This window comes from Oncorhynchus keta, chromosome 21 (assembly GCF_023373465.1).
Source record: "Oncorhynchus keta strain PuntledgeMale-10-30-2019 chromosome 21, Oket_V2, whole genome shotgun sequence".
Taxonomy (NCBI): domain Eukaryota; kingdom Metazoa; phylum Chordata; class Actinopteri; order Salmoniformes; family Salmonidae; genus Oncorhynchus; species Oncorhynchus keta.
The window spans coordinates 36,421,254-36,443,508 of record NC_068441.1 but is presented as its reverse complement, the minus strand read 5'-3'; the positions used below and the strand labels follow the sequence as shown (position 1 = coordinate 36,443,508).

At 44.6% G+C, this 22,255-nt stretch overlaps 1 protein-coding gene across 5 annotated transcripts in view; it reads right to left on the bottom strand.

Moving 5' to 3' along the window:
• The window catches only part of LOC118377612 (peroxisome proliferator-activated receptor delta-like), a 46,876-nt gene that overhangs the window by 3,251 nt on the left and 21,370 nt on the right, over window positions 1–22,255 (bottom strand). For 4 of the 5 annotated variants that reach the window (XM_035764558.2, XM_035764559.2, XM_035764561.2 and 1 more), the window contains exons 3-7: window positions 14,623–14,774; window positions 14,335–14,473; window positions 13,988–14,208; window positions 10,861–11,067; window positions 74–317 (exon numbers count right to left, since the gene is read on the bottom strand). In XM_035764558.2, the coding sequence (XP_035620451.1) occupies window positions 74–317; window positions 10,861–11,067; window positions 13,988–14,208; window positions 14,335–14,473; window positions 14,623–14,774 (963 nt within the window). The remainder of the gene's footprint in view (window positions 1–73; window positions 318–10,860; window positions 11,068–13,987; window positions 14,209–14,334; window positions 14,474–14,622; window positions 14,775–22,255) is intronic. The other variant, XM_035764560.2, reaches the window with a different exon arrangement.

Here is a 22,255-nt window from a genome sequence, read left to right as displayed (position 1 = left end):
TTATTAGGACAGTGTATTGTGGTCGAACAGTAATGAGTTTTCCTGGTAGCACCAGTATAGAAAACGCACATACCTCCACAGAGGATGATGGCGGCCACGAACAGGGCCAGGTCACTGTCATCCAGCTCCAGGGCGTTGAACTTAACCGCAAACTCAAACTTGGGCTCCATGATCTCGCTGAAGGGGCGCCGCAGGCTGCGCAGGAACTCCCGGGTCACAAAGCCCTTCCCGTTGGCCACCAGCAATCCGTCCTTGTTCATGAGCGAAGGCAGCATGGCGAAGATGGCCTCGTGCACGCCGTACTTCAGCAGCGTCACCTGGTGGGGGGAGGGAGAACAGCAGCCTGATTATCATCGCCTGATATCTCAACTCGTTGCTTATGTCAAGTATGTACACTGCATTTGGAAAGTATTTAGACCCCTTGACTTTTTCCACATTCTGTTACATTAGAGCCTGATTCTAAAATGGATTTAATAAAACATTTCTCATCGATCTACACACAATACCCCATAATGACAAAGCGAAAACAGGTTTTTAGAAGATGTATACATTTTCAAGTCCCATAACAAAGGGTCTGAATACTTATGTAATTGTGATATCAGTTTATTTTTTATTTTTGACATTATCAAAAAAACAAACTAAAAAACAGTTTTTGCTTTGTTATGATGCAGTATTGGGTGAAGATTAAGGGGAGGAAAAGCATTTGACGATGAAGGCTGTAAGATAACAGAATGTGGAAAAAGTCAATACTTTGGGAATGCACTGTATAAACGTTCTATATGTTAACTATGTGTCTGTCTATCCCTGTTCTCTCCTCTCTGCACAGACCATACAAACGCTCCACACCGCGTGGCCGCGACCACCTTAATCTGGTGGTCCCAGCGCGCACGACCCACGTGGAGTTCCAGGTCTCCGGTAGCCTCTGGAAATGCCGATCTGCGGCCAACAAGGCAGAGTTCATCTCAGCCTATGCCTCCCTCCAGTCCCTCGACTTCTTGGCACTGACGGAAACATGGATCACCACAGACAACACTGCTACTCCTACTGCTCTCTCTTCGTCCGCCCACGTGTTCTCGCACACCCCGAGAGCTTCTGGTCAGCGGGGTGGTGGCACCGGGATCCTCATCTCTCCCAAGTGGTCATTCTCTCTTTCTCCCCTAACCCATCTGTCTATCGCCTCATTTGAATTCCATGCTGTCACAGTTACCAGCCCTTTCAAGCTTAACATCCTTATCATTTATCGCCCTCCAGGTTCCCTCGGAGAGTTCATCAATGAGCTTGATACCTTGATAAGCTCCTTTCCTGAGGACGGCTCACCTCTCACAGTGCTGGGCGACTTTAACCTCCCCACGTCTACCTTTGACTCATTCCTCTCTGCCTCCTTCTTTCCACTCCTCTCCTCTTTTGACCTCACCCTCTCACCTTCCCCCCCTACTCACAAGGCAGGCAATACGCTCGACCTCATCTTTACTAGATGCTGTTCTTCCACTAACCTCATTGCAACTCCCCTCCAAGTCTCCGACCACTACCTTGTATCCTTTTCCCTCTCGCTCTCATCAAACACCTCCCACACTGCCCCTACTCGGATGGTATCGCGCCGTCCCAACCTTCGCTCTCTCTCCCCCGCTACTCTCTCCTCTTCCATCCTATCATCTCTTCCCTCTGCTCATACCTTCTCCAACCTATCTCCTGATTCTGCCTCCTCAACCCTCCTCTCCTCCCTTTCTGCATCCTTTGACTCTCTATGTCCCCTATCCTCCAGGCCGGCGCGGTCCTCCCCTCCCGCCCCGTGGCTCGACGACTCATTGCGAGCTCACAGAACAGGGCTCCGGGCAGCTGAGCGGAAATGGAGGAAAACTCGCCTCCCTGCGGACCTGGCATCCTTTCACTCCCTCCTCTCTACATTTTCCTCCTCTGTCTCTGCTGCTAAAGCCATTTTCTACCACTCTAAATTCCAAGCATCTGCCTCTAACCCTAGGAAGCTCTTTGCCACCTTCTCCTCACTCCTGAATCCTCCTCCCCCCCCCCTCCCTCTCTGCAGATGACTTCGTCAACCATTTTGAAAAGAAGGTCGACGACATCCGATCCTCGTTTGCTAAGTCAAACGGCACCGCTGGTTCTGCTCACACTGCCCTACCCTGTGCTCTGACCTCTTTCTCCCCTCTCTCTCCAGATGAAATCTCGCGTCTTGTGACGGCCGGCCGCCCAACAACCTGCCCGCTTGACCCTATCCCCTCCTCTCTTCTCCAGACCATTTCCGGAGACCTTCTCCCTTACCTCACCTCGCTCATCAACTCATCCCTGACCGCTGGCTACGTCCCTTCCGTCCTCAAGAGAGCGAGAGTTGCACCCCTTCTGAAAAAACCTACACTCAATCCCTCCGATGTCAACAACTACAGACCAGTATCCCTTCTTTCTTTTCTCTCCAAAACTCTTGAACGTGCCGTCCTTGGCCAGCTCTCCCACTATCTCTCTCTGAATGACCTTCTTGATCCAAATCAGTCAGGTTTCAAGACTAGTCATTCAACTGAGACTGCTCTTCTCTGTATCACGGAGGCGCTCCGCACCGCTAAAGCTAACTCTCTCTCCTCTGCTCTCATCCTTCTAGACCTATCGGCTGCCTTCGATACTGTGAACCATCAGATCCTCCTCTCCACCCTCTCCGAGTTGGGCATCTCCGGCGCGGCCCACGCTTGGTTGCGTCCTACCTGACAGGTCGCTCCTACCAGGTGGCGTGGCGAGAATCTGTCTCCTCACCACGCGCTCTCACCACTGGTGTCCCCCAGGGCTCTGTTCTAGGCCCTCTCCTATTCTCGCTATACACCAAGTCACTTGGCTCTGTCATAACCTCACATGGTCTCTCCTATCATTGCTATGCAGACGACACACAATTAATCTTCTCCTTTCCCCCTTCTGATGACCAGGTGGCGAATCGCATCTCTGCATGTCTGGCAGACATATCAGTGTGGATGACGGATCACCACCTCAAGCTGAACCTCGGCAAGACGGAGCTGCTCTTCCTCCCGGGAAGGACTGCCCGTTCCATGATCTCGCCATCACGGTTGACAACTCCATTGTGTCCTCCTCCCAGAGCGCTAAGAACCTTGGCGTGATCCTGGACAACACCCTGTCGTTCTCAACTAACATCAAGGCGGTGGCCCGTTCCTGTAGGTTCATGCTCTACAACATCCGCAGAGTACGACCCTGCCTCACACAGGAAGCGGCGCAGGTCCTAATCCAGGCACTTGTCATCTCCCGTCTGGACTACTGCAACTCGCTGTTGGCTGGGCTCCCTGCCTGTGCCATTAAACCCCTACAACTCATCCAGAACGCAGCAGCCCGTCTGGTGTTCAACCTTCCCAAGTTCTCTCACGTCACCCCGCTCCTCCGCTCTCTCCACTGGCTTCCAGTTGAAGCTCGCATCTGCTACAAGACCATGGTGCTTGCCTACGGAGCTGTGAGGGGAACGGCACCTCAGTACCTCCAGGCTCTGATCAGGCCCTACACCCAAACAAGGGCACTGCGTTCATCCACCTCTGGCCTGCTCGCCTCCCTACCACTGAGGAAGTACAGTTCCCGCTCAGCCCAGTCAAAACTGTTCGCTGCTCTGGCCCCCCAATGGTGGAACAAACTCCCTCACGACGCCAGGACAGCGGAGTCAATCACCACCTTCCGGAGACACCTGAAACCCCACCTCTTTAAGGAATACCTAGGATAGGATAAGTAATCCTTCTCACCCCCCTTTAAGATTTAGATGCACTATTGTAAAGTGACTATTCTACTGGATGTCATAAGGTGAATGCACCAATTTGTAAGTCGCTCTGGATAAGAGCGTCTGCTAAATGACTTAAATGTAAATGTAAAATGTAATGTTATATTATAGTAGTTTGGGTCCTGAACTCTGATTGGGCAAGGCCATTTGGGGCAAGGCCAAGGTCTGCCAGGGCACCAAGGCCATTAACCAAAATTTCCAATTAAATTGATCTGAAAACCAAAAAAACACTAGCTATTCTGTTAAGAAAAACATAAGTGTATGTTCATATTTTTTTATTTAACCTTTATTTAACTTGACAAGTCAGTTAAGAGCAAGATGGCGCCTACATATATTCTCGCCTTGCTTCAGAATCCTTAGGAACAAGTTTTCGCTACACTCGCATTAACATCTGCTAACCATGTGACCAATAAAATTTGATTTGAAGAACAAATTCCTATTTACAATGACGGCCTACCCCGGCCAAACCCGACCAATTGTGTGCAGCCCTATGGAACTCCCAATCACGGCCGGATATGATGCAGTCTGGATTCGAACCAGGGACTGCACTGAGATGCAGTGCTTTAGACCACTGGGCCACTTGGGAGCCCAATACATGCATAATAAGCCTACATGTCAAACTGTAGGTGATAGGCCCCTGTACTTGGAGGGAGGCGCCTGAAAATGTAGTCAAACTTTAATTAGCCTTTTAAATTACATAGATATAGGCTAAATGCCAGTCATGTTTGACAAATATAATGTAAGATAATTAATATTATCGTCTAAAGGCTTGATTCTGTCATACTCAAGGCACTGTTCGTTAAGATAGAAGAGCAAGGCCAGTGCCTGTTGTGCAAAGCAACATCACCCGCCTTACAATCTGAGCTGATTGTCAACACTTTGAAACTATTTAACCATAAACTTAATTGTTTAAAACCTGGATGTTTCTTAGTAATTTTATGAGGCATGTCTTACCGTGTTCCAACCACAGGAATGTTAAGGCGATTATTTTATAAGCACTTCCTTATTTGCCATTGAAACCAATATCTCTCTCATGTTCTCAATCCTAGTCATTAACAACCCATGCTAGTTGTTGCATCTTTTGATCTTGCCTCTACATTTCTAAAGGCTATTTTCATCTCTGTCATATGAAACTGCTCACATTTGCGGTGCACTTTGGAGAACGGTGTTTTCCCGCTAATTGCTCTTTGTAACACTTGGGCTTATAGCCTACTGCCATGTGCGCATTGCTGCGCTTATAATGTGAAGAAATAGCCTAATAGTTGATCAACATTTGAAGCTAAACTTTCTGATCTGTTGCATCAGCCGCCTTTGCTTTATTTTTTTATGTTCAGTGGTTGTATTAATTTGGGCTCCATCATCCCACAACTGACCCAGTCTGTTTGGAATATTTATTTCTCGCACAGAACGACAAGCTGACCAATAGAATAGGTCAACTTTTGTACAATGGGGGATAGTAGATTGCCATAGGTAGGGATTTTGCTCTTCATTACTCATCTTGTTGGCTGACAAAAAGAACATGTGGACCTCTTCAATATTCGATAAGAAGGACGGGCGCCACTGCATCCGATGTGTCCGTCTTCTCTAGCCTACTTTCGACCTGAGATGCCTGTGAGAAGGATCCTATCACGTGACAGGCATTGGCTAATAGTAATTGAGATATTTGAGAGCGCCAATGCGAGTGAGGTTCTTCAAGAACAGGGCGATTGGCAGCTGGGAGAAGGGATAGTTATGCTGATAGCAAAAGGCTATCAGCGCTTCACCCACCACTTTACAATGTGAGCTGGAGGCAGTATGCATTTAGAAAACATACTTCATTGTTTGAAACCTGAATGTTTTATTTCCTATTAAGAGGCATGTCTTACCTTGCTTCAAAGTTGCCTATAGTCAAAATCTGACCATGGAAACATGGAGGTAATTATTTTAAAAAAGACTTCATAGGCGGTTTGCGAGTTTCAAGTTTGGGTAAGCTTACAAATTTATCCTACAATTTCTACTGTTCTATGACAGTTATGACTTTCATATGCAAATTTTCATGGAACGGTTTAATTTAAATTACAATGTTTTCATTTATCAAAATAATTTGCGTGCTTAATCGTACAAATCTGAAATAAAATAATAAAAACTAAAAAGTTAAAAGTCAACTAATGTGAGATCACCAGCCATTGAAACAATCCACAGCAATATTTTTAAGGAAGCTAATGATCCTCGATTCTTCTTATTTCTGTATAGACTGGAGTAATTATATCATTTTGGAAAATGTATTTCCAATGACTTCCCTATTGGACCCACCACTATGCCATTTCTCTCCTGTTCTATTGGACCCACCACTATGCCATTTCTCTCCCGTTCTATTGGACCCACCACTATATCATTTCTCTCCTGTTCTATTGGACCCACCACTATATCATTTCTCTCCTGTTCTATTGGACCCACCACTATGCCATTTCTCTCCTGTTCTATTGGACCCACCACTATATCATTTCTCTCCTGTTCTATTGGACCCACCACTATATCATTTCTCTCCTGTTCTATTGGACCCACCACTATGCCATGTCTCTACTGTTCTATTGGACCCACCACTATGCCATGTCTCTACTGTTCTATTGGACCCACCACTATGCCATGTCTCTACTGTTCTATTGGACCCACCACTATGCCATGTCTCTACTGTTCTATTGGACCCACCACTATGCCATGTCTCTACTGTTCTATTGGACCCACCACTATGCCATGTCTCTACTGTTCTATTGGACCCACCACTATGCCATTTCTCTCCTGTTCTATTGGACCCACCACTATGCCATTTCTCTCCTGTTCTATTGGACCCACCACTATGCCATGTCTCTCCTGTTCTATTGGACCCACCACTATGCCATTTCTCTCCTGTTCTATTGGACCCACCACTATGCCATGTCTCTACTGTTCTATTGGACCCACCACTATGCCATGTCTCTATGCCATGTCTCTATTCTATTGGACCCACCACTATGCCATTTCTCTCCTGTTCTCTACTGTTCTATTGGACCCACCACTATGCCATTTCTCTCCTGTTCTATTGGACCCACCACTATGCCATTTCTCTCCTGTTCTATTGGACCCACCACTATGCCATTTCTCTCCTGTTCTATTGGACCCACCACTATGCCATTTCTCTCCTGTTCTATTGGACCCACCACTATGTCATTTCTCTCCTGTTCTATTGGACCCACCACTATATCATTTCTCTCCTGTTCTATTGGACCCACCACTATATCATTTCTCTCCTGTTCTATTGGACCCACCACTATGACATGTCTCTACTGTTCTATTGGACCCACCACTATGCCATGTCTCTACTGTTCTATTGGACCCACCACTATGCCATTTCTCTCCTGTTCTATTGGACCCACCACTATGCCATGTCTCTACTGTTCTATTGGACCCACCACTATGCCATGTCTCTACTGTTCTATTGGACCCACCACTATGCCATGTCTCTACTGTTCTATTGGACACACCACTATGCCATTTCTCTCCTGTTCTATTGGACCCACCACTATGCCATTTCTCTCCTGTTCTATTGGACCCACCACTATGCCATTTCTCTCCTGTTCTATTGGACCCACCACTATGCCATTTCTCTCCTGTTCTATTGGACCCACCACTATGCCATTTCTCTCCTGTTCTATTGGACCCACCACTATGCCATTTCTCTCCTATTCTATTGGACCCACCACTATGCCATTTCTCTCCTGTTCTATTGGACCCACCACTATGCCATTTCTCTCCCGTTCTATTGGACCCACCACTATATCATTTCTCTCCTGTTCTATTGGACCCACCACTATATCATTTCTCTCCTGTTCTATTGGACCCACCACTATGCCATTTCTCTCCTGTTCTATTGGACCCACCACTATATCATTTCTCTCCTGTTCTATTGGACCCACCACTATATCATTTCTCTCCTGTTCTATTGGACCCACCACTATGCCATGTCTCTACTGTTCTATTGGACCCACCACTATGCCATGTCTCTACTGTTCTATTGGACCCACCACTATGCCATTTCTCTCCTGTTCTATTGGACCCACCACTATGCCATGTCTCTACTGTTCTATTGGACCCACCACTATGCCATGTCTCTACTGTTCTATTGGACCCACCACTATGCCATGTCTCTACTGTTCTATTGGATGTCTCCTATTGGACCACTATGCCATTTCTCTCCTGTTCTATTGGACCCACCACTATGCCATTTCTCTCCTGTTCTATTGGACCCACCACTATGCCATGTCTCTACTGTTCTATTGGACCCACCACTATGCCATGTCTCTACTGTTCTATTGGACCCACCACTATGCCATGTCTCTACTGTTCTATTGGACCCACCACTATGCCATGTCTCTACTGTTCTATTGGACCCACCACTATGCCATTTCTCTCCTGTTCTATTGGACCCACCACTATGCCATTTCTCTCCTGTTCTATTGGACCCACCACTATGCCATTTCTCTCCTGTTCTATTGGACCCACCACTATGCCATTTCTCTCCTGTTCTATTGGACCCACCACTATGCCATGTCTCTACTGTTCTATTGGACCCACCACTATGCCATGTCTCTACTGTTCTATTGGACCCACCACTATGCCATGTCTCTACTGTTCTATTGGACCCACCACTATGCCATTTCTCTCCTGTTCTATTGGACCCACCACTATGACATTTCTCTCCTGTTCTATTGGACCCACCACTATGCCATTTCTCTCCTGTTCTATTGGACCAACCACTATGCCATTTCTCTCCTGTTCTATTGGACCCACCACTATGTCATTTCTCTCCTGTTCTATTGGACCCACCACTATGCCATTTCTCTGCTGTTCTATTGGACCCACCACTATGCCATTTCTCTCCTGTTCTATTGGACCCACCACTATATCATTTCTCTCCTGTTCTATTGGACCCACCACTATATCATTTCTCTCCTGTTCTATTGGACCCACCACTATATCATTTCTCTCCTGTTCTATTGGACCCACCACTATGCTATTTCTCTCCTGTTCTATTGGACCCACCACTATATCATTTCTCTCCTGTTCTATTGGACCCACCACTATATCATTTCTCTCCTGTTCTATTGGACCCACCACTATGCCATGTCTCTACTGTTCTATTGGACCCACCACTATGCCATGTCTCTACTGTTCTATTGGACCCACCACTATGCCATTTCTCTCCTGTTCTATTGGACCCACCACTATGCCATGTCTCTACTGTTCTATTGGACCCACCACTATGCCATGTCTCTACTGTTCTATTGGACCCACCACTATGCCATGTCTCTACTGTTCTATTGGACCCACCACTATGCCATGTCTCTACTGTTCTATTGGACCCACCACTATGCCATTTCTCTCCTGTTCTATTGGACCCACCACTATGCCATTTCTCTCCTGTTCTATTGGACCCACCACTATGCCATTTCTCTCCTGTTCTATTGGACCCACCACTATGCCATTTCTCTCCTGTTCTATTGGACCCACCACTATGCCATGTCTCTACTGTTCTATTGGACCCACCACTATGCCATGTCTCTACTGTTCTATTGGACCCACCACTATGCCATGTCTCTACTGTTCTATTGGACCCACCACTATGCCATGTCTCTACTGTTCTATTGGACCCACCACTATGCCATTTCTCTCCTGTTCTATTGGACCCACCACTATGCCATTTCTCTCCTGTTCTATTGGACCCACCACTATGCCATTTCTCTCCTGTTCTATTGGACCCACCACTATGCCATTTCTCTCCTGTTCTATTGGACCCACCACTATGCCATTTCTCTCCTGTTCTATTGGACCCACCACTATGCCATTTCTCTCCTGTTCTATTGGACCCACCACTATGCCATTTCTCTCCTGTTCTATTGGACCCACCACTATGCCATTTCTCTCTGTTCTATTGGACCCACCACTGTTCTATTTCTATTGGACCCACCACTATGCCATGTCTCTACTGTTCTATTGGACCCACCACTATGCCATTTCTCTCCTGTTCTATTGGACCCACCACTATGCCATTTCTCTACTGTTCTATTGGACCCACCACTATGCCATTTCTCTCCTGTTCTATTGGACCCACCACTATGCCATTTCTCTCCTGTTCTATTGGACCCACCACTATGCCATTTCTCTCCTGTTCTATTGGACCCACCACTATGTCATTTCTCTCCTGTTCTATTGGACCCACCACTATGCCATTTCTCTCCTGTTCTATTGGACCCACCACTATGCCATTTCTCTCCTGTTCTATTGGACCCACCACTATGCCATTTCTCTCCTGTTCTATTGGACCCACCACTATGCCATTTCTCTCCTGTTCTATTGGACCCACCACTATGCCATTTCTCTCCTGTTCTATTGGCTTTCATATAAACTTAATTGAATTGTCCAGAAGCCAAAGGCATTCTAGTCATATTAGCAAAGCATCCTAGTTGTTGTATCTTTAGATTCCCCCTAAGTTTCTAACAGATATATTTGTCTGTCACATATGCAACCACTATCAGGTGCACTGTTTAGAATGGTGTTTTCCCCATGAATTGCATTTTACCAAATGTTTAAAAATAATGTTTTATTGGCTGCTTCATTACAAAAGTTGCATGTCCTATTAAGATGCATTACCATGATCTAAATGTGACTGTCATTTTGAGCAACATGGACACCCTAATGGGTTATGCACCCAATGCATATTGGTCCGGTATATTTCTTAAATGGCCGGTAAATTTAAATCTTTCCGGTCACATTCTCCGGCGCCACATTTTCCTAACAGAAACCCTGATTGTCTTACATACACACACAGATTAAATCCTGTTTCAGCCAATCAGCCTCCAGGACCCTAAATGATCCGGTTTATAATGGCCAACATACCACACCACCTCTTGCCTTATTGGTTAAATATATCATAGCTTGCTATATATAATATATAATATATAATAATATATGCCATTTAGCAGACGCAATACCTGGCTGCACAATAACTTTCCAACTTGGATAACAAAACTATTGATTAATGATTTGATTGAAAGTGGCGTTGCTGTATATACCTGGTCGTTCAGGAAGAGGTCTACGAAGCCGGGGATGCTCTTGGCAAACTCAGTGAGCTCCCTGACCGTCTCCACCGTGGTGCACTGGCAGCGGTAGAACACGTGTACCCCTATCTCCTTGTTGGGGGTCGTGCCGTTGATCAGCTGTTTCCACACCAGCCCGTTCTCAGCCTGGCACAAGGAGTCCATGTCGTGAATCACAAAGGGCTGCAGAGAGGGGAGAGAAAAGGGAGAGAGAAGTTATTTAGTTAAGCCATAGAAGTATAATAACAGTAACAGACTTTTCACAGGAAATTGCATTCTGCCTGTGCCTGGTTTAGGAAGAAACAGTGTTTGCATACAACGGTGACACTGACATTTTGGCCTCTTCCCCTGTGCTTCCCGTCTCAGACACAACAGTGATAAGGCCTTGAGACAACTAGGATTTTTACCACAAGTTTATACACAGCTGCTAGACAACCAACACTACTGGAGAGCTAGACAGTGTGAGAAGAAGTGAAGTTTTAGTGCAGCTGTGCACCTTGGTGCTCCTGTGCCTCAGACTGCCATTCTAAAGTATAGGCTACATGCCTGTTGCTTCAATTAGCGTTGATTAAAATTACAGAATCAAAAAGGCTATGGACACAATTGAAGCGCATGGAAATTACTTAAGATATCATTTTTGAAAAAAGTATTATTGTTTGATGAAACATTGAATTTGGCATTGAATAACAGCTTAATTTATGAATAAACAGAGTTCCTTCAAAAATATAAGATAAAAAAATAATAATCTTGATCTTTCTTATAACTCCTTATTTTAGGCACTAAACTATGAAACCAAGATTGAACTCTTTGGCCTGAATGCCAAGAGGGGATGTTTTTCAGCAGCAGGGACTGGGAGACTAGTCAGAATTGAAGGAAAGATGAACCTAGCAAAGTACAGAGATCCTTGATGAAAACCTGCTCCAGAGCACTCAGGACCTCAGACTGTGGCAAAGGTTCACCTTCTAACAGGACAACGACCCTAAGCACACAGTCAAGACAAGATAGTAGCGGCTTCAGGACAAGTCTCTGAATGTCCTTGAGTGGCACAGTCAGAGCCCAGACTTGAACCCGATCGATCGAACATCTCTGAAAAGACCTGAAAATAGTGACGATCCCCATCCAACATGACGGCGCTTGAGAGGATCTACAGAGAAGAATGGGAGAAACTCCCCAAATACAGGTGTGCCAAGCTTTTAGCGTCATACCCAAGAAGACTTGAGGCTGTAATCACTGTCAAAGGGACTTTTACATTTACATTTTACATTTAAGTCATTTAGCAGACGCTCTTATCCAGAGCGACTTACAAATTGGTGCATTCACCTTATGACATCCAGTGGAACAGTCACTTTACAATAGTGCATCTAAATCTTAAAAGGGGAGGGGGTGAGAAGGATTACTTATCCTATCCTAGGTATTCCTTAGAGGTGGGGTTTCAGGTGTCTCCGGAAGGTGGTGATTGACTCCGCTGTCCTGGCGTCGTGAGGGAGTTTGTTCCACCATTGGGGGGCCAGAGCAGCGAACAGTTTTGACTGGGCTGAGCGGGAACTGTACTTCCTCAGTGGTAGGGAGGCGAGCAGGCCAGAGGTGGATGAACGCAGTGCCCTTGTTTGGGTGTAGGGCCTGATCAGAGCCTGGAGGTACTGAGGTGCCGTTCCCCTCACAGCTCCGTAGGCAAGCACCATGGTCTTGTAGCGGATGCGAGCTTCAACTGGAAGCCAGTGGAGAGAGCGGAGGAGCGAAGTACTGAGCAAAGGGTCTGAATACTTATGTAAATGTCATATCAGTTTTTAATACAGTTGCAAAAATATATAAAAACATGTTTTTGAATTGCCATTATGGGGTATTGTGTGTAGATTGGTGAGGGGAAAAAAACAACTTAATCCAGTTTATAATAAGGCTGTAACGTAACAAAATGTGGAAAAAGTCAAGTGGTCTGAATACTTTCTGAAGGCACTGTACTTCCATGAATCTTTCCATTCAGACTAGTCTTGTAAGGCAACCAAAAGCAAAACAACCAACATGTTCATGAGACACTTGCCTTTCCACAGAGGGCTCATATTAGTGTGTAGCCCAAATGGTTCAGACAGAAGTTGGCAGATCAGATGTACCAACTTCAGATCAATTCCGCAAGGCCTATGGGGGCCGTAAAGCAAAACGGAGAACACCATCGTGTTCATGGGAGCGTTCAGACGCTACAGACATTTTTGTGAGAACACAGATTTTTGGGATGTCTCATGATCTGAAAAACACAGCTCAAGCTTTGCCACCTTTCACCGTAGATGCGGAAGGCGACATATGCGGATGCAGTGGGTTGAGACGCAGCCCATGCAAAAACAGTTCTCTAGATTAAATTGACAGATGTTGATGGAAATTTTTAAAATTATACTGATTAGAATTCCTGCATACTGACATCGACTCTGGAGGTCAATAGAGATGAAAATCGGAGCTGGTCTAAGGGTAACATGTGTTTTATAGTCAGCATGCAGAATATGTATACACAGTACTGGGCTATAGATGGTGTTAAAGTATTATGTGTGTACTGTATGAAGCTGGAACTGAAGTTCATATATAAAATGTATAATATTTACATATGGAAAGAGTATGGAGCTGGTGTTAAAGTATTATATGTATAGTGAACAAAAATATAGACGCAAGTGTTGGTCCCATGTTTCATGAGCTGAAATCAAATGTAATAAGCTTCTTTCTCTCAAATTTTGTGCCCAAAGTTGTTAATGAGCATTTCTCCTTTTCCAAGATAATCCAGCCACCTGACAGGTGTGGCATATCAAGAAGCTTAAATGGAAGATGGAAGAAGATTAAATGGAATGATTATTACACCTGTGCACCTTGTGCTGGGGACAATAAAAGGCAACTCTAAAATGTGCAGTTTAGTCACACAACACAATGCCACAAATGTCTCCAGTTGAGGGAGATTGCAATCAACAATGCTGACTTTTGTGGGGAAAAACCAATTCTGATTGGCCCACTCGTGTGAAATCCATAGATTAGGGCCTAATGAATTGACTTCAATTGACTGATTTCCATGAACTGTAACTCATTCAAATTGTTGCGTTTATATTTTTGTTCAGTATATTTAATTTACATATGGATACGCTACTGGGCTGGAGCTGGTCTTGCCGGTGAGGATGCTGCGAGCCTTCTTCTTGGTCATGTTGAGGTTCTTCAGATAGGCGTTGTTGACCCGCTTGGCCAGGGATTTGAGATCCGAGCCATTAGGGTTGGTGGTCGGGGCTTTCTCTCCCGCCAGAAGGCCAGCCACTAGCTTCCTCTTCTCTGCCTCCGGCATACGGCCATACCGGATCGCTGGGAACAAGCAGGAAAACTTATTTTTGTCTGCATCTATAAATTGGGAATACTCACAAATACTCACTGATGGGGTACTTTCTCCAGTAAACATGTGAGAATAGGAGGAAGGTGGTTGTGTCTCACCGTCATGGGACATGCCCAGCAGCAGGCACTTCTGGAAGCGACAGTACTGGCACTTGTTTCTGCTCTTCTTCTGGATCTTACAGCTGCGCTCACAGCGCTCATAGTCCAGCTTCATGCGGATGGTCCGCCGGAAAAACCCCTGAGCAGTGAGGAAGGGTTTATTAGGTAAAAAGAGCAGTAGACTTTGCAGTTTATAAATTATGCAAAGAGCTGCTCCAATACATTTTACGTAACACATTCTGGGAGCCTCCTGGGATCTTCCCATCCCTTCAATCCCTGCTTCCTCACCTTGCAACCCTCACAGGCGTGTACTCCGTAGTGGAACCCTGAGGCCTTGTCTCCACAGATACGACATTCCACATTGATCAAGGCCCCCGTCCCATCCTCTCGACCCAGGAGGAGTTGGTCCGACAGTGACGGAGACGATGTCTGGGACAGATCTGGAGAAATATAGACAAGGGAAGGTTCTGTTATTCTTGGGCCCTGAATCCCTGACTGACTTTACCTAGGGACAGGAGTTTCTCCTGATCACATTACCAGACAAGGAACATCTCATCATATAAATGTACTTGTATTATATTTGGGATTACTGAACAGTTCAATTACTCATATAGTTAGCAATCCACATGGAAATGTGTGTAATATGAAAGCATTTCTCTGTAATACTGGAGTGACTGTAAAGAGAAGGAAGTGAGATAAGGATGACACTGGAGTCAGACTAAAAATGTTAAAGTTAATGTTGGTGCCACCAGTCTGGACAGTATATTTATGGCTTTGCGTGTATCACTGGGCTATGTGTACATTTACCAACACTCCCTCAACAATGTTATGTATACGTGCAGTGATTAAAGTACTTAAGTAAAAAATACCATAAAGTACTATTTCAGTAGTTTTTTGGGGTATCTGTACTTTACTAATGATATTTTAATTTCACTATATTTTTATTTTACTCCATACTTTTTCCTTGACACCCAAAAGTACTCATTACATTTTGGATGCTTAGCAGGACAGAAATGTTTTCTAATTCACACACTTATCAAGAGAACATCCCTGGTCATCCCGACTGCCTCTGATCTGGCGGACTAACTAAACAAATGCTTTGCTTGTAAATAATGTCAGTGTGGCTCTGGCTACTTAAGTATATTTAAAACAAAATACTTAGACTTTTAATCTAGTATTTTACTGGGTGACTCACCTTAATAGAAAATGACTCGAGTAAAAGTATCTTAACTTTTACTCAAGTATGACAATTGAGTACTTCTTCAACCACTGTGTAAATGTGTATGTGTCAAGGATCTGCCCAGTGCTGGTGAGTTCCAGCCTGCTCCCTCCCCGAGGTGTAATCTCTGCCGCTGCCTGCCAAAGGGTTCTCCCAGTGGAGCCCAGGAGCTATGCTAGAAATGCCAGGGGTAGGAGACACCATAGAATAACACCGGCTAAGAGGGACAATCCGATTAAAGTGGCATTCCATTCCAACCATGTGTTCTGTTCTATCCGTTCTGTTGCTCGGGGGATTTCTCCAACACCCTGTTTAAAACTAGAATAGTAAGGAGGGACATTACGTTATAAGGCAACGTTCCATTTCAGAATTTGGAAACAAGTGCCTTCTGTTCTATCCGCTACACACCATAGAAACAGAATGGAGTAGGGACAATCCACTTCAATGCAATTTTCCACTTGAGAATTTAGGACCACGTTACTGGTGTTCTATTCTATCCATTTAATTCTAGGCTTAACCTGATGGCAGGGCTACGTTGCTAGGCTAGGCCAGGCCAGGATGAACACATAGGAAACCCAGCACAGCAGGGCAGGTCAGGCAGCGGAGAGCCACACAGAGAGCGAGAAGGAAGAGAAGGAAGAGGGTCTGAGCTCCGCTGTGTGGAGCCGAGGCACCTGAGGAGAAGTAACTCCCCCAGAATGAGGACAGACTGACAGACCAGCCGAGGGGGTTCTCAATGCCTCATCCATGACCACTATCGTCTCTCTAAGAGCCTGTTTCCCAATTAATCTTTCCTCCATTCCTTGCATCTTATTTCCTTGCCTCCTTCTCAAAAAACATTGGAGAAGAGGGTCAGTGGGGAAGGACCTTAAGTCTTCTCCTATATGGCTGAGAAGGAGGCGAGGAGAGAAGACGTTAGGAAAGATTCATTGAGAAAGCACCAGTGTGCATCAAATCTATTTATAAAGCCCTTCTTATAAAGCTCTTCTCAGCTGATGTCAAAGTGCTGTACAGAAACCCAGCCTAAAACCACAAACAGCAAGCAATGCAGGTGTAGAAGCAACCGTATTAGTCCAACACTAGGTTTCAATGACAAGGAATTCAGTGAACTTGCTTTTCTATTCGTATAACGTAAACTCTGCTTAAACATGAAGCACCTCATTGCCACCTTAATGTGCCTCCTTGGGGTAAACTACCAAACTCAAACACTGAGTAGATATGGAGTTGTTTTCCATCTCCAGTATTTTTACCGTCAGTACGTAAACTGCCTGTTGTCCAGCACCTGAGAAGAGTGGTATTATTAATACGTTTCAGTGGCATAGTTGCATGACAAGAGTGTAGTTGTTTTGAGGGAAACACTAGATGTTACTTGTCTGTAGAGATACTGTTTACTTGAAACCCTAATAGTGTGTAGTGTAGTCTGACTCATTCTCAATGTTTTTACAAAAAAGAAGACCTCAGAGACCTCAACTGACCTGACCGCCGCACTAGACCACAGCCTAACACATTAGTTCCTTTGAGAAGGTGCCATCTCCCACCTGCCAAGACAAACACACACAGCTCGACTGACCAGACTGGAACATTTAGGTTGGCAGAGCTTGGAGAGAGGAGGCCAAATATGACCAGATTGTAGGAAATAGAGAAGTATCTTCTACGGGAGAATAAAGGACAGTATGTCTACATGGTCCTGTAGAGAACAAGGTTTCTCATTCCATTACTCCCAGACCTCCACCTAGTTCTGTTGCACTACCTCATAGAATGTCTCCCATTGATTTTAATAGAACACCGTGGAGGATGTGTCGGGAGCCACTGGTGGAGGAAACCGTGAGAGTAGTGTCCTCTTGGTACAGTAGCTATTTGGTCTGACTGTGGTTGGTGTAAATGCTCTGAGGGAGAGCAGCTCAGCGTTAACACCACCAGAGGCCTTTACCGGGACACATTGAACTGCTCCATGTACTGAGGGTGTGTGTAAGTTGGTGAGGGTGTGCATGCGTGTGTGAGTATGCACGCATGAATGGCGGTGTGTGTGTGTGTGTGTGTGTGTGTAAGTGGACTGGAGAAAACGGTCTCTCGTTCGTAAAACACAAACAGAGGCAGTTCTCCATATCAAAGGGTGTCTGTATCTGGAGAAGTCAATGGGCCTCTCGAGGACACAGGGCTAACTATTCTCAAAAGCCATTTGTAGGATGAGATCTAGGCCTGCAAATTAAGTTAAAGGCTAATTGCCGACTATTTGTTATTGGTACTAGGGCTGTCACCGACTAAAGAAATCTTGGATGACCGAAAGTCCTCTGTTCGTTCGACCAATTGATTGTATGTGGACACCTGCTCATAGAACATATAATTCCAAAATCACGAGCATTAATATGGAGTTGGTCCCCGCTTTGCTGCTATAACAGCCTCCACTCTTGCGGGAAGGCTTTCTACTAGATGTTGGAACATTGCTGCGGGTCAGGGCTCTGAGCAGGACAGTCAAGTTCTTCCACACTGATCTCAACGAACCATGTCTGTATGGACCTCGCTTTGAACGAGGGCATTGTCATGCTGAAACAGGAAAGGGCCTTCCTCAAACTGTTGCCCCAAAGTTGGAAGTACAGAATCATCTAGAATGTTGTTGTATGCTGTTAAGGTTTGCCTTCACTAGAACTAAGGGGCCTAGCCCGAACAATGAAAAACAGCCCCAGACCATTATTCCTCCTCCAACAAACTTTACAGTTGGCAGTATGTACTGTGGAGGGTATCGTCCTCCTAGCATCCGCCTGCCCAGTGACGCGAGCCTACCAGATGAGCTAAATGCCTTTTCAGGTCAACATTAACAAAGCTGCGGGGCCAGATGGAATACAGGAAGTGTACTCAAAGCATGCGCGGACCAACTGGCAAGGGTCTTGTCGGGTTCACCTAGGGGTCATGAAAAGGGTTGTACCAAAATGTTTGCTGTATTAGAATAATTTCTCTCTCTCTCTGCAGGGGAGTGTGGTTGATAAGAGACTACTCAGCCATTCCACAATAAATCAACTTTGGGGAGGGGACATTTATTGCCTAGCTTTTAGATAAACACTGAAACTCTATGTTTGTATAGCTATGGAAGTAGTCAGTGACATCACTAAGGTGGGAATTCAGTTTAATAAAACAACTTGAGACCTTTTGTTTGATGCAGAACTTACTCAGCAACATTCATGCTATGTTCCTGTTTTGTCAACTTCTGTCTGCAATTGTATTAATAAAGGTTTTTGAATTATTTAATTAAAGATAGTCATGATGCTTATTTCACCAATGAGTAACTGATTGATAAGGAAATAAGGAAAATAACCCTAACAGTCTTCACTGACATTGTCAACCTCTCCCTGACCAAGTCTGTAATACCTACATGTTTCAAACAGACCAACATAGTCCCAGTGCCCAAGGAAGCAAAGGTAACTTGCTTAAATGATTACCACCCTGTAGCACTCACGTCAGTAGCCATGAAGCGCTTTGAAAGGCTGGTTATAACTCACATCAACAGCATCCACCCAGACACTCTAGACCCACGCCAATTCGCATACCATCCCAACAGATCCACAGATGACGCAATATCAATCGCACTCCACACTGCCCTTCCCCACCTGGACAAAAGGAACACCTATGGGAGAATGCTGTTCATTGACTACAGCTCAGCATTCAACACAAAGCTCATCACTATGCTAAGGACCCTGGGACTAAACACCTCCCTCTGCAACTGGATCCTTGACTTCCTGACAGGCCGCCCCCAGGTAGTAACAGCAGGCAAAAACACATCTGCCATGCTGATCATCAACACTGGGGCCCCTCAGGGGTAGGTACTTAGTCCCCTCCTGTACTTCCCTTGTTCACCCACGACTGCGTGGCCAAACACGACTCCAACACCATCATTAAGTTTGCTGACGACACAACAGTGGTAGGCCTGATTACCGACAACGATGAGACATCCTATAGGGAGGAGGTCAAAGACCTGGCAGTGTGGTGCCAGGACAACAACAACCTCTCCCTCAATGTGTGCAAGACAAAGGAGCAGATCGTGGACTACAGGAAAAAGCCGGGCCGAACAGGCCCCCATTAACATCGACGGGCTGTAGTGGAGCGGGTCGAGAGTATCAAGTTCCTTGGTGTCCACATCACCAACAAAACATCATGGTCCAAACACACCAAGATAGTCGTGAAGAGGGTATGACAACACCTTTTCCCCCTCAGGAGACTGAAAAGGGTTAGCATGGGTCCCCAGATCCTCAAAAAGGTATACAGCTGCACCAGCAAGAGCATCCTGAACGGTTGCATCACCGCCTGGACTGGTAACTGCTCGGCATCTCACCTAAGGCGCTACAGAGGGTAATGCGTACAGCCCAGTACATCACTGTGGCCAAGCTTCCTGCCATCCAGGAACTATATACTAGGCAGTGTCAGAGGAAAGCACAAAACATTGTCAAAGACGCTAGTCACCCAAGTCATACTGTTTTTTTCTGATAGTGCACAGCAAGTGGTATCAGAGCGCCAAGTCTAGGACCAAAAGGCTCCTTAACAACTTCTAGCCCCAAGCCATAAGACTGCTGAACAATTAATCAAATGGCTACCGGACTATTTACATTGACACCCCCTCCCCTCCATTTGTATTGTACACTGCTGCTACTCACTGTTTATTATCTATGCATAGTCACTTCACCCCTACCTACATGTTTAAAAGAGCTCGACTAACCTGTACCCTCACACATTGACTCAGTACCGGTACACCCTGTATATAGCCTCGTTATTGTGTTATTTTTTACTTTAGGTTTATTTGGTTTATTATTCTCTTTCTTGAACTGCACTGTTGGTTAAGGGTTTGTAAGTAAGCATTTCACAGTAACATCTACACATGTTGTATTCGGCGCTTGTGACAAATAAAGTTAGATTTAAAACCCAGATTTGTCTGTCAGACTGCCAGATGGTAAAACGCCATTTATCACTCCAATGAATGAATTTCCACTGCTCCAGAGTCCAATAGCGGCAAGCTTTACACCACTTCAGCTGACGCTTGGCATTGTGCATGGTGATCTTAGGTTTGTGTGCGCCTGCTTGGCCATGGAAACCCATTTCATGAAGCTCCCGGCAAACAGTTATTGTGCTGACGTTGCTCCCTGAGGCAGTTTGGAACTCGTAGTGAGTGTTGCAACCGAGGACAGACAATGTTTTACGCGCTACATGCTTCAGCACTTGCCGGTCCCGTTCTGTGAGGCCTACCACTTCACAGCTGAGCCGTTGTTGCTCCTAGACGTTTCCACTTCACAATACAGTTGTCAGGGGCAGCTCTAGCAGGGAAGGAATTTGATGAACTGACTTGATGATTTTATACACTTGTCAGAAACGAGTGTGGCTGAAATAGCTGAATCCACTCATTTGAAGGCGAGTCCACATAGTTCTGGCCATGTAGTGTATGTAATGGGTAATAGATAGACACTAACAATCAAACAAACAATTCACACAATGACGTTATGGAACAATGAATGTGCACAAATTGGCAGTGGTGGAAAAAGTACTCAATTATCATACTTGAGTAAAAGATACCTTAATAGAAAATGACTCAAGTAAAAGTGAAAGTCACGCAGTAAAATACTACTTGAGTAAAAATCGAAAGGTATTTGGTTTTAAAAATACTTAAAATTAAGTATCAAAAGTAAATGGAATTTCTAAAATGTAAAAGTATTAATAATTTCAAATTCCTTACATCAAGCAAACCAGACAGCACAATTGTACTTTCTTTTTTTATTTGACGTGTAGCCACTCCAACACTCAGACATAATTTACAAACAAAGCATTTGTGTTTAATGACAAACACAGCATTTGTGTTTAGTAAAAGTCTGCCAGATCAGAGGCAGTAGGGATGACCAGAGATGTTGTCTTGATAAGTGAGTGTATTGGACCATTTTCCTGTCCTGGTAAGCATTCAAAATGTAATACTTTTGTACTTTTGGGTGTCAGGGAAAACATATGGAGTAAACATTACATTATTTTATTTAGGAATATAGTGAAGTAGAAGTAAAAGTTGTCAAATATAAAAGTACCTTAAAGTATTTTGGGGTGGCAGGATAGCCTTGTGGCTAGTAACTGAAAGGTTGCAAGTTCGAATCCGCGAGCTGACAAGGTACAAATCTGTAGTTCTGCCCCTGAACAGGCAGTTAACCCACGGTTCCTAGGCAGTCATTGAAAATAAGAATTTGTTCTTAACTGACTTGCCTAGTTAAATAAATAAATATAAATATATATATAATATATATACACATGAGAACATTAAAGCTGGTGGTTCCTTTTAACATGAGTCTTCAATAACTTCTTACCTGGGAATATTGAAGACTCATGTTAAAAGGAACCACCAGCTTTCATATGTTCTCATGTTCTGAGAAAGGAACTTAAACGTTAGGTGTTTTTACATGGCACATATTGTACTTTTCCTTTCTTCTCCAACACTTTGCTTTTGCATTATTTAAACCAAATTGAACATGTTTAATTATTTATTTGAGTCTAAATTGATTTTATTGATGTATTATATTAAAATAAGTGTTCATTCAGTATTGTTGTAATTGTCATTATTTAAAAAATATATATAAAAAAATATATAAAAAAAATATATATATATATTAATCGGTATCAGCTTTTTTTGGTCCTCCATTAAAATCGGTATCGGCGTTGAAAAATCATAAATCGGTCGACCTCTAC